Source organism: Triturus cristatus, chromosome 4_2 (genome assembly GCF_964204655.1).
Source record: "Triturus cristatus chromosome 4_2, aTriCri1.1, whole genome shotgun sequence".
Taxonomy (NCBI): Eukaryota; Metazoa; Chordata; class Amphibia; order Caudata; family Salamandridae; genus Triturus; species Triturus cristatus.
The window spans coordinates 157,957,000-157,971,615 of record NC_140586.1 but is presented as its reverse complement, the minus strand read 5'-3'; the positions used below and the strand labels follow the sequence as shown (position 1 = coordinate 157,971,615).

The 14,616-nt window shown below is 46.8% G+C and overlaps 1 protein-coding gene across 1 annotated transcript in view; it reads right to left on the bottom strand.

The window, feature by feature from the left end:
• The window catches only part of GLS2 (glutaminase 2), a 263,334-nt gene that overhangs the window by 117,480 nt on the left and 131,238 nt on the right, over window positions 1-14,616 (bottom strand). Inside the window, exon 7 of the mRNA XM_085600886.1 lies at window positions 13,986-14,044. Coding sequence (XP_085457012.1) covers window positions 13,986-14,044 — 59 coding nt within the window. The remainder of the gene's footprint in view (window positions 1-13,985; window positions 14,045-14,616) is intronic.

Sequence of the window (14,616 nt, the reverse complement as noted above, 5' to 3'; positions counted from 1 at the left end):
TATATATATATGTGTGCGAACTGCGCACACCGGGAGAAGAAATCAACCTGCAGAAAAGACTTATTTCGCAAAACAGTTAAGGCACTAACTATGTGCCGTACTAAAGACCCACAGCCATAAGCTGTACATGAAATCTGTCACAAAACGGTTAGATACCGGAGGGTCAGAGGGAACATTTTTAAAGACCGCACAGGATTATATCCCCAAACAAAGTATTAAAGACACTGAAAACCCTGAGGTCTGAGATAGCAAAGAAGAAAGATAAAAAGGTGGTGTGTGAAATGAGAAACAAAAACCTAATGTACGTGGTGAAAGGGCAATCCCTAAGGAACGTAATCACTCACTCACCCCGGGTAACAAACCCCATCACATGGGATTTTCATCCCAAAGAAAAATCTCCTACTCTTTTGATCTACCTTATAACCTGCCCGTGCGGGTTGAGATATGTTGGAATGACCACCCGTCGTATTAAAACTCGTATTTTGGAACACAAAAGCACGATACGGTGTGGTCGTTCCTCTACCAAACTCACCAACCACTTTCTAGAGGTCAATCATGCTCCCAATGACCTACACTGGACAGTCCTTGATAAACCCTACATACCACCACATCTTACAGATAGCTCTTCCTTTCTATTCAAACGTGAGCAAAGGTGGGTGTACAAACTGAAGACACACGTTCAGGGACTGAACGACGATATTCCATGGCTATCCTTGTAATTTTCATGGCTTGAGTTAACCTTCTGGCCCATGTTTCACACCGTGCTCTTGAGCATCACCTATCAAGTATATTTATTAACTTATTGCTGCTGTACACATTTTGCGGTTGCTCTGCTGGGCTTCCGTATACTGGCATGCACTTTCCCAGGCTGCTGGCCAACCACCGACTGTACTCTCTTTCCATTCTGACAGGCTTCTTTTGTTTTGCCCTCCCTACATATCGAGAGCTTTTAATTTTATTTTGTTATCAATTTCCCGGCGAACCTAGTGCACTCTTAACTAGTTTCGACCGCGTTGTCTAAACCGGTGTTTTAGCATCAGTTCACACCAATCCCTGCGAGTTCACACCCACGGAGCGACCCGCGCTTTTGGAGCTAGTGCCGTTTCAACTAGCGTGTCTCCGTTTGAATTACTCAGCATGTGCTTACTTTATTTTGCCCATTATGTATCTCCATGCGTCTTCGAGGCATTGTTACGCCTCTAATTCCTAGATTCCCTCAATTAACCCGCACACCCTGTGAAGGAGCGCAACCACCTTTTTCCCTAATTAACCGTGGCGCGCATTCCTTTGGTTTTTTGACAGCGTAATTCCAACCCGTCAGCAGCATACCTGTTTCCTCGGCAACTGCCACTCAGGTGGATCAGCACTTCTGATTGGTTCTCCCTACTCACAGCATGTGAAACTAGTCCCCTGATTGGCTTATGTCTTATGACACATTCTTTCTTAATCCTTCTCCGTCCAACCCCGCGGGACCTCCGGCTGCAGGCTCATTCCAGCCCGGTTCCCCGACGGAGAGGTAGGATTTCTGACGCTGGGCTCACACCGTCCCTCTCATCTTTTTTAGTTCAATTATGTTTTTATGAAGGCGGCTAATCTCCCACCTTTTATCGATATGTCTGGGCATACATCATGGCATTGCTGTACACTTGTACAGTCATTTTCAACTTGTTATTGTTTAGACCGATTTGAACAGGAGAGATTACGGTTTCAACATCGGTTTAACCTGTTGTTAAACGGTGATCTCTGTATCTTTAAGCATACTGTGCATTCACCGATTTTGTCAGTCTCCCTCGCTGTTAGATGACCTACTCACGTTTCTCACACTCGCTCATGACATGTAAGCACCCCATTCCTCAGTAGTCTTACATCTTTTTTTCAGAGCGGTGTTCCTTCCTGAGCGGTCGCCAGGTGGAGGTCAATTTTCCACCCAGTTTTCACGGGTGAGTGGTCCTTGCTTATAGTTTACACTTTCACACCTGTTACCACTTAGCATTTGGGACCAACATTCTTACACTGAATCTTTTTTGTTCAGGTGATGTCTGAATCATTGAGGAGCCGTACACCCCACAAGCAACTTTGGGGTGCCCACGATATCCTTTGATACGTTATTCTTTCATTTTTGCAGTAGCTAACCAGGTCCTGATGAAAGCCGAGCCTAGTTAGGCGCCTTGGCTGAAACATGTTGACCATTGTCTCATATATTGCTCCATTGGTTATATTGAACTAGTGGGGCTCTCACTTTTTTAATCTAGCATCGGTACGGCGGTGTCTAAGAGATTCCTCCTTGCCGTCCCGTAACTAGTTTTAACACACTCCTATTGCACTATTATTTCATCAGCACTGCATCCCCTACTCACACCCTGCTCTTCATTTGTGGATTTAGTCCACTTTTCAGTGCAAAACATAAACATCGTTGAGCTCTTACCTCTCGTAGAGGGGCCTGCGGCCCCCTGAGAGTAGGAGATTTTTCTTTGGGATGAAAATCCCATGTGATGGGGTTTGTTACCCGGGGTGAGTGAGTGATTACGTTCCTTAGGGATTGCCCTTTCACCACGTACATTAGGTTTTTGTTTCTCATTTCACACACCACCTTTTTATCTTTCTTCTTTGCTATCTCAGACCTCAGGGTTTTCAGTGTCTTTAGTACTTATAAATTCACTTACTTATTCACTTAAATGAGTTGTAAACGAAGTAGTGGTTAAGGAGGCCGTGGTTCAGGTACAAGTCGTTGTTAAGGATTCGTTGTTAAGTCCACTTGTTGTTAGAAATTCATTATTAAGGTTGTTTCCCATTGATTACATAGGCCACACCCCTTTGAGAGAACCCCGCCCCCAGTTTTTTCAACCTACTTAAAGCCTGGTAGTAGCTATTGTATGGTGAGCGGCGGCAGAATTCTATTACAGGACCGGAGGCTTCGGATTATGCTTCTCTTTGTATTTTTATTGCCACTCACAGCAGCCAATCAAAACTTTTTTGTATGCAAAAAACACTACACATCCCATGATGCTTTGTTATACATCACTTCCTGTTTGACCCTATAAGAGCCACCATAACCATTACATGAGCCTCTTTCTTTGCTGCTCACGCAGGAAGTTAAGTGCTCAATGTTTTTATTCATATTCATGACTCTGCAATGAGTGTTTGGTGTACGCGCTAACATTGCGTTATGTTAATGAGCCATTGCTAATGTACGTGCGTGTATCGCGCTGCCGTGTGTATACTTTCATTTGTATCTTTTCACTTGTTTTGTGCCCAATTTCGCTGATGGTGCGACGCGTGCTGGGGTTTATCTGCCTGATGTAGCGCGAGCCTCGCGCTGGTGTATTTAGAGACCGGGCGCCCCTCCGAGCTCCCACGAACACAGCGGTGACTGCAAAGGAGTTGGGTCACCCGGTCTGGTTTGTTTGATGTTTTTCTGCCTACACGAGTATCGCGCTGCCACCGGTGGCGATAATTTACTTACATAACTCGGCAGGCTTGCCCTAATTGCCGATGCGTTCCAGCCTTTGAGAGCTTGTAGATTCGACAGGTGTAGCCCAATTGGGCTATATTCTAGTAGGATTGGGCTACGCATGTGGTATTCGTCCTCCGGAGCTCATAACTCGGAGTTTTATAGTGAAGAGACCCTGCTTTACGCCTGACCTGGCTGCAAGAGTGTTCTGGCCATGGAGTGGACACAAACTCCTTGAAATTCTTGTCTCTTGGCTCTCCCTACGCCCTGTGGGCTGTAAGAACTTTATACAGCTTTTCTGAGGAGCCAGGTGCTCTTATATGACTATACTTGTGCGTTGGCTCCCCGATACTCCTCTTTTCTCACCAAGATACCTATAAATTTGCATTTAAAATGGATGATTGGGTCACTATGAGGATGACAATTTATATGAGGAGTAAGTGTCTACCCCTTCCTTGGAGGATAATATAGTGGAGGCCCTGGACGCTTCCGTCCAGGAGTCAGTGAACAAGGCCATCGAGAAGGCAAGCATTGGCTGCTGCATTGAAGCCAATAACTAAACAATTGGAGCGCTTTGCCAAACGTCACGGTTTTACTACACCTGCTGAACCGGCTAAGGACACCACGGCCAGTGGGTCCCAGGCCAAATCTTGGCCCCATGCTGATGCTCTCTCTTCACTACCCTCTTCTGGTAAGACTAAGCGTCCAGACACTGATACGGACACCGACACTGATACCACAGGGACTGACACCCCTGATATGTCTCGCCCGAAGAAGAAGGCTAGGAAGACGAAACACGTGGAGCAAGACCTATCCCAAACTATGTCTACCCCGTTCACCTTCAATCCTGCCAACATAATCCATCCTAGGTCTTCGTACTGGGCTCCCACGCCGGAAGTTGCGGCATATCTGCATGATAATCTCCAACATAGCTTTGATAAGGAGGTGCGTAATAAATTACGCTCAGAATGCCCCAGGCCAGCCATTCCGTACAAGGTAGCAGAAACCCCAGATATCGACGCAAGCCTGCTCCCCTTCCTCAAGAAGTTCGCCAAGGACCCGAAGAAGGGTATTGATCGGGCCTTGCGAGGGTGTCAGGACAAGCTCCTGGACGTGGTAGGCCCTCTTGCTAAGATCCTAGAAATGGCCTTGCAGGCGCAAGAGTCGGGCACTGTGGTGGGTCCAGATGTATTGGCAGGATGGACCCAGCGTGCCATATGCCTCTAAGGTAACGCGAATTGCGCTCTCTCTACAGAACGGCGAAAGTCGCTTCTCATGCGGATGGACTCGAACCTCACTGAATTGGCGGCAGCGGAACCTGGGCCCCTAGCAGAGGGAAATCTCTTCGGAGAACGCTTTGTCAAGGTTGTTTCCAAGTACATGGGCACATTCACGATGCTAGATAAGGCACAATCTGGCATTAAACGTGTCAGGCTGTCAGTTCTCCCAAGGTCCTCAACGAGGAGACTACGGAAGGGGTCGCGGAGAGTGGGACTCCACCCACGGAGGAACCTTCTACCCCACCAGACAACGTTTCAACCAGAGGCGCTCCCACGGAGTTGGACACCGAGGGGGCTTCCAAGCCCCAGACTCAGCAGGTAAGTGCTCCTGACAACTTTCTAATACTGTTGGGGGGGTCGCACTGAGTTTTTCTATCACAATTGGGTTCGAATTTCTCAGGATGCATGGATATTGCAGACAAATCAGGGGTTCCATTTAGATTTCTATCAGACTCCTTATAAGGTCAATCAACCCAGACAACTTTCTTTTTCCCAACTAGAATGCGATTTTATCGATTCCGAGCTAGATAAATTGCTGCGAAAACACGCGATAGCGCGTTGCAACAAGGGCCCTCGCGGTTTTTGCAGCAATATTTTCTTAGTTCAGAAGAAGGGCGGAGGTCACAGGTTAGTTTTGAATTTGAAGCAGTTCAATCAGTTTATGACTTACCAGCACTTCAAGATGGAAGGCATCCATCTTTTGGCGGATCTTCTCAAAGAAGGAGACTGGATGGTCCGGCTGGACCTGAAAGACGCCTATCTGTCAATACCTATCTTTCCTCCTCACCGCCGTTTCCTCCAATTCCAATGGCGGAACCAGTGGTTCGAGTACTTGGTCCCCTTTCGGGCTCTCCTCCGCACCATGGTGCTTCACCAAGGTGATGAAACCGGTGATAGCTCACCTACGAGAGCAAGGTATTCGCATGATATTTTATCTAGACGACATACTCATCATGGCGCAATCTCCAACACTAGCTGTTCATCATTTACAACTGACCATAGCTACTTTGCAGAATCTTGGGTTTGTGATTAATGAATCCAAATCAGCTCTTGTCCCCTCGCAAACTGTGGATTTTCTAGGGTTTGTCATAGATTCTCAGACGACACAGTTGAGTCTTTCCCGCTCCAAACTGAAACTCATCAGTAAGGAGCTCACCGCGAAGTTATCCAAACAGATAGTCTCACTGAGAGTAATTGCCAGGATCGTGGGTCTTCTGGCTTCCTCCATACAAGCAATCTTCCCAGGTCCTCTTCATTATCGGGCCCTTCAGAGGTTAAAGATACAATATCTCCAAAAGGGTCTCTCTTACACGGACGTCATCCCCCTCTCTCAGGAAGCAAGGGAAGAGATACAGTGGTGGTTCAGTCACGTGGAGGCGTGGAACGGCAGAGCCATTTTCAGCTCTTAGCCAGAGGTAGTTCTAGAATCTGATGCCAGCCGTTGGGGCTGGGGTGCGCGTTGCGGGGATATCGCCACAGGCGGGCGATGGTCCCTGCGCGAACTCGATCTTCACATCAATTGTCTGGAACTCTTAGCGGGATCATTCGCGATCCGGACTCTATCACCCAGATGTCTCTCATGTTGCATTGTACTTCGGATGGACAACATCTCGGTGGTGAGGTACATCAACAAATTGGGAGGCACGAGGTCCTCTCTGCTTGCGGAAATAGCGAAGGACTTCTGGCACTACTGCCTAAATCATCAGATACCGGTGATTGCGAATATATCCCGGGACAGTCGAACATAGTAGCAGACTGGAATTCCCGCAACCTCAAGGATTACAGCGATTGGCAACTCCAACCCCAGATAGTTCATTGGTTGCAAGCGATCTGGAGCAGTAGCGGAATCAACCTATTTGCGTCCAGACTGAATCGACAGATGGAGACGTTCTTCAGTTGGAGACCAGATCCGTTAGCTCTGGCGACGGATGCGTTTTCTCAGGTCTGGTCCACGGGCCTGAACTATGCTTTCCCCCCATTCATATTGATTCCCATGGTGACCACCCATGTGTCTCGCCACCTGGCGGAAGTGATTTTGATAACCCCCATGTGGAAGTCACAGCCTTGGTTCCCAATATTATTGGAGATGAGCTGCGACTCTCCCAGGATGATTCCGTCATCCTCGACAACGCTACAGGGCCCTCATGGGGAAATGCACCCGATGATGTTAGCGGGACAATTGTCTCTGATGGCCTGGAGACTTTCAGGCAAAGATGGCAAATGCCGGGACTTTCGGACGCAGCTGTGTCTTTCATCAACCAAGCATGGGCTCCTTCTACCAGGAGACGATGCTCTTCAGCCTGGAAAGGCTGGGTTTGTTGGTGTGTGGAACAACACGTGGATCCCGTGGGGGCTGAGTTACCCCATGTTGTGAATTTTCTGTCTGAAAAAGCATCGGAGGTTCTGGCGTACCGTTCGGTTAACAACTTTCGTTCGGCCATTTCAGCAGGCCATTCCCAGATAGACAGCAAGCCAGTTGGTATGCATCCGGTAATTTGTACATTATTAAAAGGTATTAGGGTTGCGATTCCGCCTAAACCAAAGTATTCCTCTCTGTGGGATGTTTCTCTAGTTCTTTCCTTATTTGACAAATGTCCACATAATGACATATTGACGCGGAAACAACTATTGTGTAAGTTAGCTATGCTTTAATGCCTATCTGCCTGTCGGCAGTCCTCTGATGTGAAAGCCCTGGATCTTACAGGTAGAGTATTTACTCCGGAAGGAGTTTCCTTCAATATTACAGCCAGAACTAAGACTTTGTCAAGATGTGTTGAGTACCATGCTTTTCCTGGTAATGCAAAGTTGTGTAGTTCAATGTCTAAAGGCTTATGAAGAATGTAGAAGATCGATGCGACCTGAGGGTGTGGTTCAATTGTTAATTGCTATGCAAAAACCTTATAAACCAGTATCTGTGGCTACTATAGCCAGATGGTTAAAATCTGTCATGAAAGAGGCGGGTATTGATACCCAGGTGTATGGAGTGCATTCTGTGCGTGGAGCTATGGCCTCTAAAACCTTTATGTTAGGTTCTACTTTTCAGGATATCATGCGATCTGCTGACTGGTCTTCTGAATCAACTTTTAAATCGTTTTACTATAAACCGGTGGGTGATAGAGCTTCAGTTGTATTTGATAAGTGTTAAACAAGCATAATCCGAAGCCTTCGGTCCTGTAATAGAATAAAAAATTAGCTAGCATTTGCGCCAAGAATATTCAATTCTATTAAGGACACGGAGGCGTGGATTATCCCACCCAGTTATATTACAATACTGTAATGTTTACCCGCCTGTATGTATTGAGTATTCTGTTAAGCAGAAATTACGGGTTTCTTATATCTCCTTCCTTCCAGGTTCTGAGAAGAAGATGGAGTAGCAGTACTTCTCGTTAAAAAGATGTTAACGTTCCAGTTTGGTTTCTTCCATGTTGGAGGATTTGTTTGGACTTGTGTTATCCTTGGGACTAAAAACGTTCGAGCAAAGAAAGAGGCTCATGTAATGGTTATGGTGGTTCTTATAGGGTCATACAGGAAGTGATGTATAGCAAAGCATCATGGGATGTGTAGTGTTTTTTTGCATACAAAAAAGTTTTGATTGGCTGCTGTGAGTGGCAATAAAATAGAAAGAGAAGCATAATCCTCGCCTCCGTGTCCTTTATAGATTTGAAACTTCTTGGCGCGAATGCTAGCTAATTTTTTATTCATGCAGTTTTGCCGGAAGTGGCCATGTACCGGAAGTGGAGGTCACTGTGGTTTGGTTATCCCACACGTAGGACAAACATCAGACAGTTGTAGTCCTCAGCGAATGGCAGTAGGGGGCAGTGTCGGAGCTAGATGATTCTATTTCATTGCTGCATTTATATAATGCTTATATGTAGAGCACTGAAGCGCTTGTGAAGGAGAATCTTCCAGAGAGGGGTCGGGTTGTGCGTAGGTTAGTAATTAGGAAATGTGGGAAGATCTGTGTTATATTATTGAGTTGGGAGAGATTTACAGAGATTTGAGGGTTTTGTGGGGGGCTTTTAGCTTTTACATCTGAAGAATGAAAAATGACTGTCCACAAGGGTATGGCCTGTGGTATTCAGGAAGAAGTGAGCTGTACATGAGATAAGATCACCAACCCTGTCTTGATGATTATACACACGTCACACAGCTCCCTCCAAGCCTCGCTCTGAAATTCATTGCAACAGAATCCAAAGGCTGCCATCTAAGGCCCAAGGCTCTTTGTAGGGACGGAGGGGGAGTGCCATAAATGACACCAACATTTCCCATCACCAGACACACCATCCTTGTACAGTGACCTTTGTTTATGTCTGTGTGGGAACGGTGGAGCCTGGAATTACACAACAGTCGCCCTGTCCCACCCGCTTTTAGGATCTTTGGATTGGCTACTGGAGGTGGGAGGGAGGTGGAAGTTGCTCAAACACAGTCTGGTAAACGTGCACAGCCTCACAGGGATGTCACAGGGTACCGGAGCAGTGTGCTTTGCTGATCTATAACTACTGCAGGTTCTTTAAAAAAACAAGTCCAGGCGCTGCAACGAAAGGCAGCACCACATCTGCTTACAACCCTGCCGATACACCTCGGCACTGCACTAGGGCACACCCAGGGTCGGATTGGGATCACAATTAGGCCCGGGCACTCCTTAACCAAGTAGCCCACATTCCAGGACCGTGCCCTTTCATTAAACACTAATTGATTAGTCTCATTGGGCACATGTTTATAGAAATGTTTGGTAATTTTAACATTTTATAGCTTATAGAGCATGTAACGTGGGTAAAACTAGAAGCACTGATTTTTGGTCTGGCGGGCAAGGTGAAATATAATGGTCCAAGTGCGACAACACCTGATCTGATGGGTATTTTATTATCCTGACCTGTGCGAAAATGGCAATCACCCTAATCAGTATGTATTTTAAACAGTAAATGTAAGGCAAATGCACTTTATATTGATTTAAAAAGCTGCCCTAATGACCCTTGACTGATCGTTAAATTAAAGGCAGAGAAGCTATGTTAAAAAGGAATAAGGTTTTTATTATCAATAAAGGTTCATTTAATTATCATTCTCTGGTGTTTGCAGTATTTTAAAACATGAACAATGGCCAGTTATTTTTATAATGTTTTTTGTAGTCTTATATAGTGTGAACTGGTCCCAGCCCCAGGCATTGGATTTACTTACATGAGCAATTGCGGTGGAGGAGATCAAATTCGTTTTTATTCTTCAACCTCAGGGCATTAAGTGATTTGCCCAGAATCACAGGATGTTGAGCTAATTCCGGGACTCCAACATAGTTCCTGAGTTCCAAAGTTGGCATCTCTGGTCAAGGTAGCCTCACAGCTAGGCCTATGCAAACACACCGGTGCCCCCCTCTCCCCACACCTTACACTCAGTGCAGAACAATACGGGCAAAGATGACAACACTTGGCCCCCAGCAAAGCCCTTGAATACGCTCTCCCTCCCCGTCCACCAATGCCGGAGTATGATGTGATGGCCCAGTGGGGGAGAGGCCAAGGGAAAGACTGTGAGTTTGGGCTGGGTCGAACCAAAGGGGGTGAGGTGAGAATGACCCTACAGCCAGAGCAACAAATGACCCCCAGGCAGGCCGCTTCCAACTCAACCCCTCCCCAGCCCACTATGGCCTGGCAGAGGTGGAAGGAAGAAAAGAACAAAGCTTCTGGGCCGGCCTCCTAGGTAGGGAGCAATGGGGGCTGAGGTGAAGATGGGCCATCGGCTGTTATCACCTGACACTGAACCCCCCAGTGAAGTTGCTTTTATTATTCAAGTCTCGTCTCTGTTTGACAGCCGGGCAGGGGAGAAGAAACACTGTTTTGTCTGTGCAGCCCCAGGGGCTAAGCTGAGGTCTGCTACGGCAAGCCTTGAGACGGAAGTCCCTGCCCTGACAGTCAGCCTGCCTTACAATACACGGCCTGGCTGGGGGGCTGCAGAAGATAGTTCTGTGGGCCGGGAGACACAGGGCTTAAAAAACGGCCAATTCCCGACTGCCCACCTTCCCAATCCGACCCTGGGTACACCCTACTATTAGAGAACTGGACTGAGCATACAAATCACTGCCAGTGCACCTTGATCCCACTTGCAGCCCCCGCTGCTATTCTAGCATTGGCACCCAGTGCACATCAACCCTGAACTACTGCCTCTCTGAAATTCCAGTACCGGGTCCAAGACACCACGTGTCACGTTCACTCAAACCTAGGGGACTACTTCTGTATAGAACTCTACCCCAAAGGAGTTTGCGGGTGATTACGTCCTGACCTAGAGCCCCCCCCCTGGTATTCCAGAACTGGAATCCACAGGTAGCTCTGCCAATGCACCTCAATCCTAACCTCCAACACTTCCTGCTCTTAGAATACTCGGGTCTACAAACAGTTCTGTTAATGCACCTCAGGGGTGGCCTAAGTAACGCAGCACTGGAGGTAATGATGTTGGGGGAAGAAGAAGTCGCATAATGGCCAGAGCTGCCGACTTTGGAGCTGGGAAACCAGGTTTGAGTCTCAGTGTTGGGTCACCATCCTGAGGCAAATCACTTAATCTCCCCACACTTAACAAACATGAATGTGTCCTTGTGTAATGTCACTGGTACTCATGTGAAGCGCTCAAATACTTTGGGGTGGAGTTCGCGAAATCTATCTATCTATCTATCTATCTATCTATCTATCTATCTATCTATCTAGATACATATTTTCTCACCAAACACAGTCCGGAAGTCCGGGGCTCACAACGTGCGGCGGTCCCGGATGGGCTCTGGTATCCCACAATGTTCTACAACGATTTCCCACATTAAAGAAAATAGCAGGACTCCCCGGGATGCTTTGTTCATTTATTCCCAAAAAATGCCTCTAAAACAACGCATTTCCCCTTTCGTCTTGATCACGTGATCTAGCCAAAAGGTGAAACACGTTGGCTTAGAGGATTTTTTTGCGAATAAATTAACAAAGCATCCTGGGGAGTCCTGGTATTTTCTTTAATGAGGGAAATCGTTGTGAAAGAAAAAAAATATCTATCTATCTATCTATCTATCTATCTATCTATCTATCTATCTATCTATCTATCTATTTATCTATCTATCTATCTATATCACTGAAAAAATCATAGGTTTCAGGCTTGATATAGTTAAGAATTAGCATTTAAAAAACCTTTGAAATTCACTGAAAAAAACATAGGTTTCAGGCCTGATATAGTTAGGAATTAGCATTTAAAAAACCTTAGAAATTCACTGAAAAAACCATAGGTTTTAGGGGTGTTATAGTTAGCTGGACATTTCACTCGTACAAAACCATTGAAATTCCTCCGATATAGTTAGTTGTACCAACTACATCTCGCGCGCCCGCAATCCACTGCTGATGACGTCACATATTACATTATTCATGACATGGTCAGTGACATCACTGATGACATCTCAAATGACATCTCAAATGACCCCCCCCCGCCGGCCCCGGGGGGTGGCGGTCCCCAGGGCCTAGACACGGCTCCAGGAGGTGGGCCGCGCGGCCACTCTCCCACATTTTGAAGAAGCCCCGGGCCTGAGAGCCCCCCCACCCAATTTTAATAACCCCGGGGGGTGGCGGTCCCCGGGGCTGGAGGGGCCTGAGAGCCCCCCCACCCAATATTAATAAGCCCCAGGGGTGGCGGTCCCCGGGGATGGGGGGGCCAGAGAGCCCCCCACCCAATATTACTAAGCCCCGGGGGGGTGACGGTCCCCGGGGCAGTGTGGGGGGGATTGGGACCCACCCACACTATTTTTGGAAAATGTCCCCGGGATTTGGCTCCATCAGGGGCCAATTACCAAAGAAGCGCGGGAGCCCGTGCTTAATTTATTTTTTTTTCCGGCCGAAATTCACGCTGAGTGCGCGAATCTCGCCTATATATTTTTTTTTTAAATGCTTTTTTTGGCCCTGGGGGTCCTTGTGGGACCCCCTGAGCATGCCTAGGGGGTCAGGGTGTTTCTACCCTGCCCCCTTTTTGCCTTTTTCGCGTTTCTTTTGCTGCTTTCTTGTGCCTCGGTTCTACCGAGGCACAAGATGGCTGACAACACTTCCTGATTTGGAGTGTTGACAGCCAATTAGAATACAGCTCGTGCACAGCAGGGTGCGCTTAGGCTGCGCTTAGGGTACGCGGATCCTCCGAGGCCATAGATACATATGTACTTTTAAATGTCATTTTCCCAGGAGCTACTGAACGGATTTACACAATTTAAGCAAAAGGCACGAGTCTGAACTAAGACTACCTCTTTGCCAAATTTGGTGTAATTCCGTTAAGCAGTTCGGGCTGTAGCTGCGGCTAAAGGTCCTATGGGAAAATTCATGGGGAAAACGCGTTTTGGGACCCCCCTTTTTTCTCAGCCCCCGCTTGACGAACCACTGTGAAACTTTCAGGATAGGAGCGGACCGGAGCTGGCCAAAAGTGCTGAAAATTTCGCGAAGATTCGTCAATCCGCGCCAAAGTTATTCCAAATAGAATGTTGCGGATTTCCTATGGAAAATAGGTCCTAACAATATCTACCTACTGGCGACTGCCAGTAGGTAATATATATATATTTATTCACACACATATATATATATAAAGGTGATGGGGTGGTTTGTGGTGGGCTGGTGGTGATGGGTGTTAATGACGAATGTGGTGGGCGTGCTGCACCTGCTGGTGTTGGTGGAAGGTAAGATGATGGTGGAAGTGGTGGTAACGTGACAATCGTAATGGTGGAAGTAGTGCTATTTGTGAAAATGGTAGTGCCTGGCATGGTGGAAAAGGTGGTGGCAATATTGGTGGAGGTGACAGAAATGGTAGTGGATGAGTTGAAAGTGGCAGTGGTGTGCAAATGGGTTAAAAGATTGCTCATGGTGGGGTGTTTGTAGTGGAAATGTTTTAAGAAGTGTGAGTGATGGTGGATTTAGTGGGGGCATGGAAGGACTGGTGAGGCAAGCAGTGGTGTAAATAGCAGCAGTGGTGGTTGAAATGTGTGTGTGGATGAATAAGGGGCTGGTGGATGTAGGTGTAGAATGTTGAAGTGGAGGTTGTGGCAGAAGTCATGCTTGCGTAGTGTTAGAAGAGGTTGGGGTAGTGGAAATGAATGTAGTGTGTGGATGTGATAACGCTGGTGATGGAAGTGATGCTGATGATGGTGGTAGTGCTGGAAGTTGGTGTGGTGATGGTCGTAGTGACAGAAGTTGTTTCGGTGATGGTGGTAGTGATGGAAGTTGGTGTGGTGATGGTGGTAGTGGAGTTGTGACTCGGCAGGTTCTTACCTTAATCAGGGAGCAGATGACTATAGCTCCAGCATTTACCATCGGATTATGTGGTTTACCTGAGGACAGAAGAAAGATAGGCTACGTTGGAAGAGAGGAAGCACTGGTAGGGTGATGAGCATTAAGTAGGGAGGCAGGGTTCAGTGAGTGCAAGGACATCCACCCACTCACTTAGGCTCTATTCATGTTTTTGGCTAGCTAAAAGCAGGGCCACTGAAATTATGCTATTTTCCGACTGTGGCATTTGCCACATAAGTATTGGTTTGCTGCATTTGCCACATGATCCATCACCTGCTGCAGAATCTGCATATTTTACCATAAAATGATTTCTTCTTCAAACAGATCACAAGTTGCTAAAAACACTGCAACACTTGTTGCCAAACAGTTGGAGGCCCCTTGCAAAGGTTGACTGGCCTCATTTCAGTTGCTTATTACTGTATTTGGTTGGTAAGCAGGTATTAATAAGGTGAAACCTTTGTTCAGACTTTGTTAACCTGTGTAAAAATGACAAAATGATTAAGTAAAACTATCATAAAATGTGTGGCATACACTGTACCATTTGCCTTTTCTTGCAGCATGATTCAGTCAACCCTGTCACATAATTTGGTGCTCCCCTGCCTCATAATTCCAG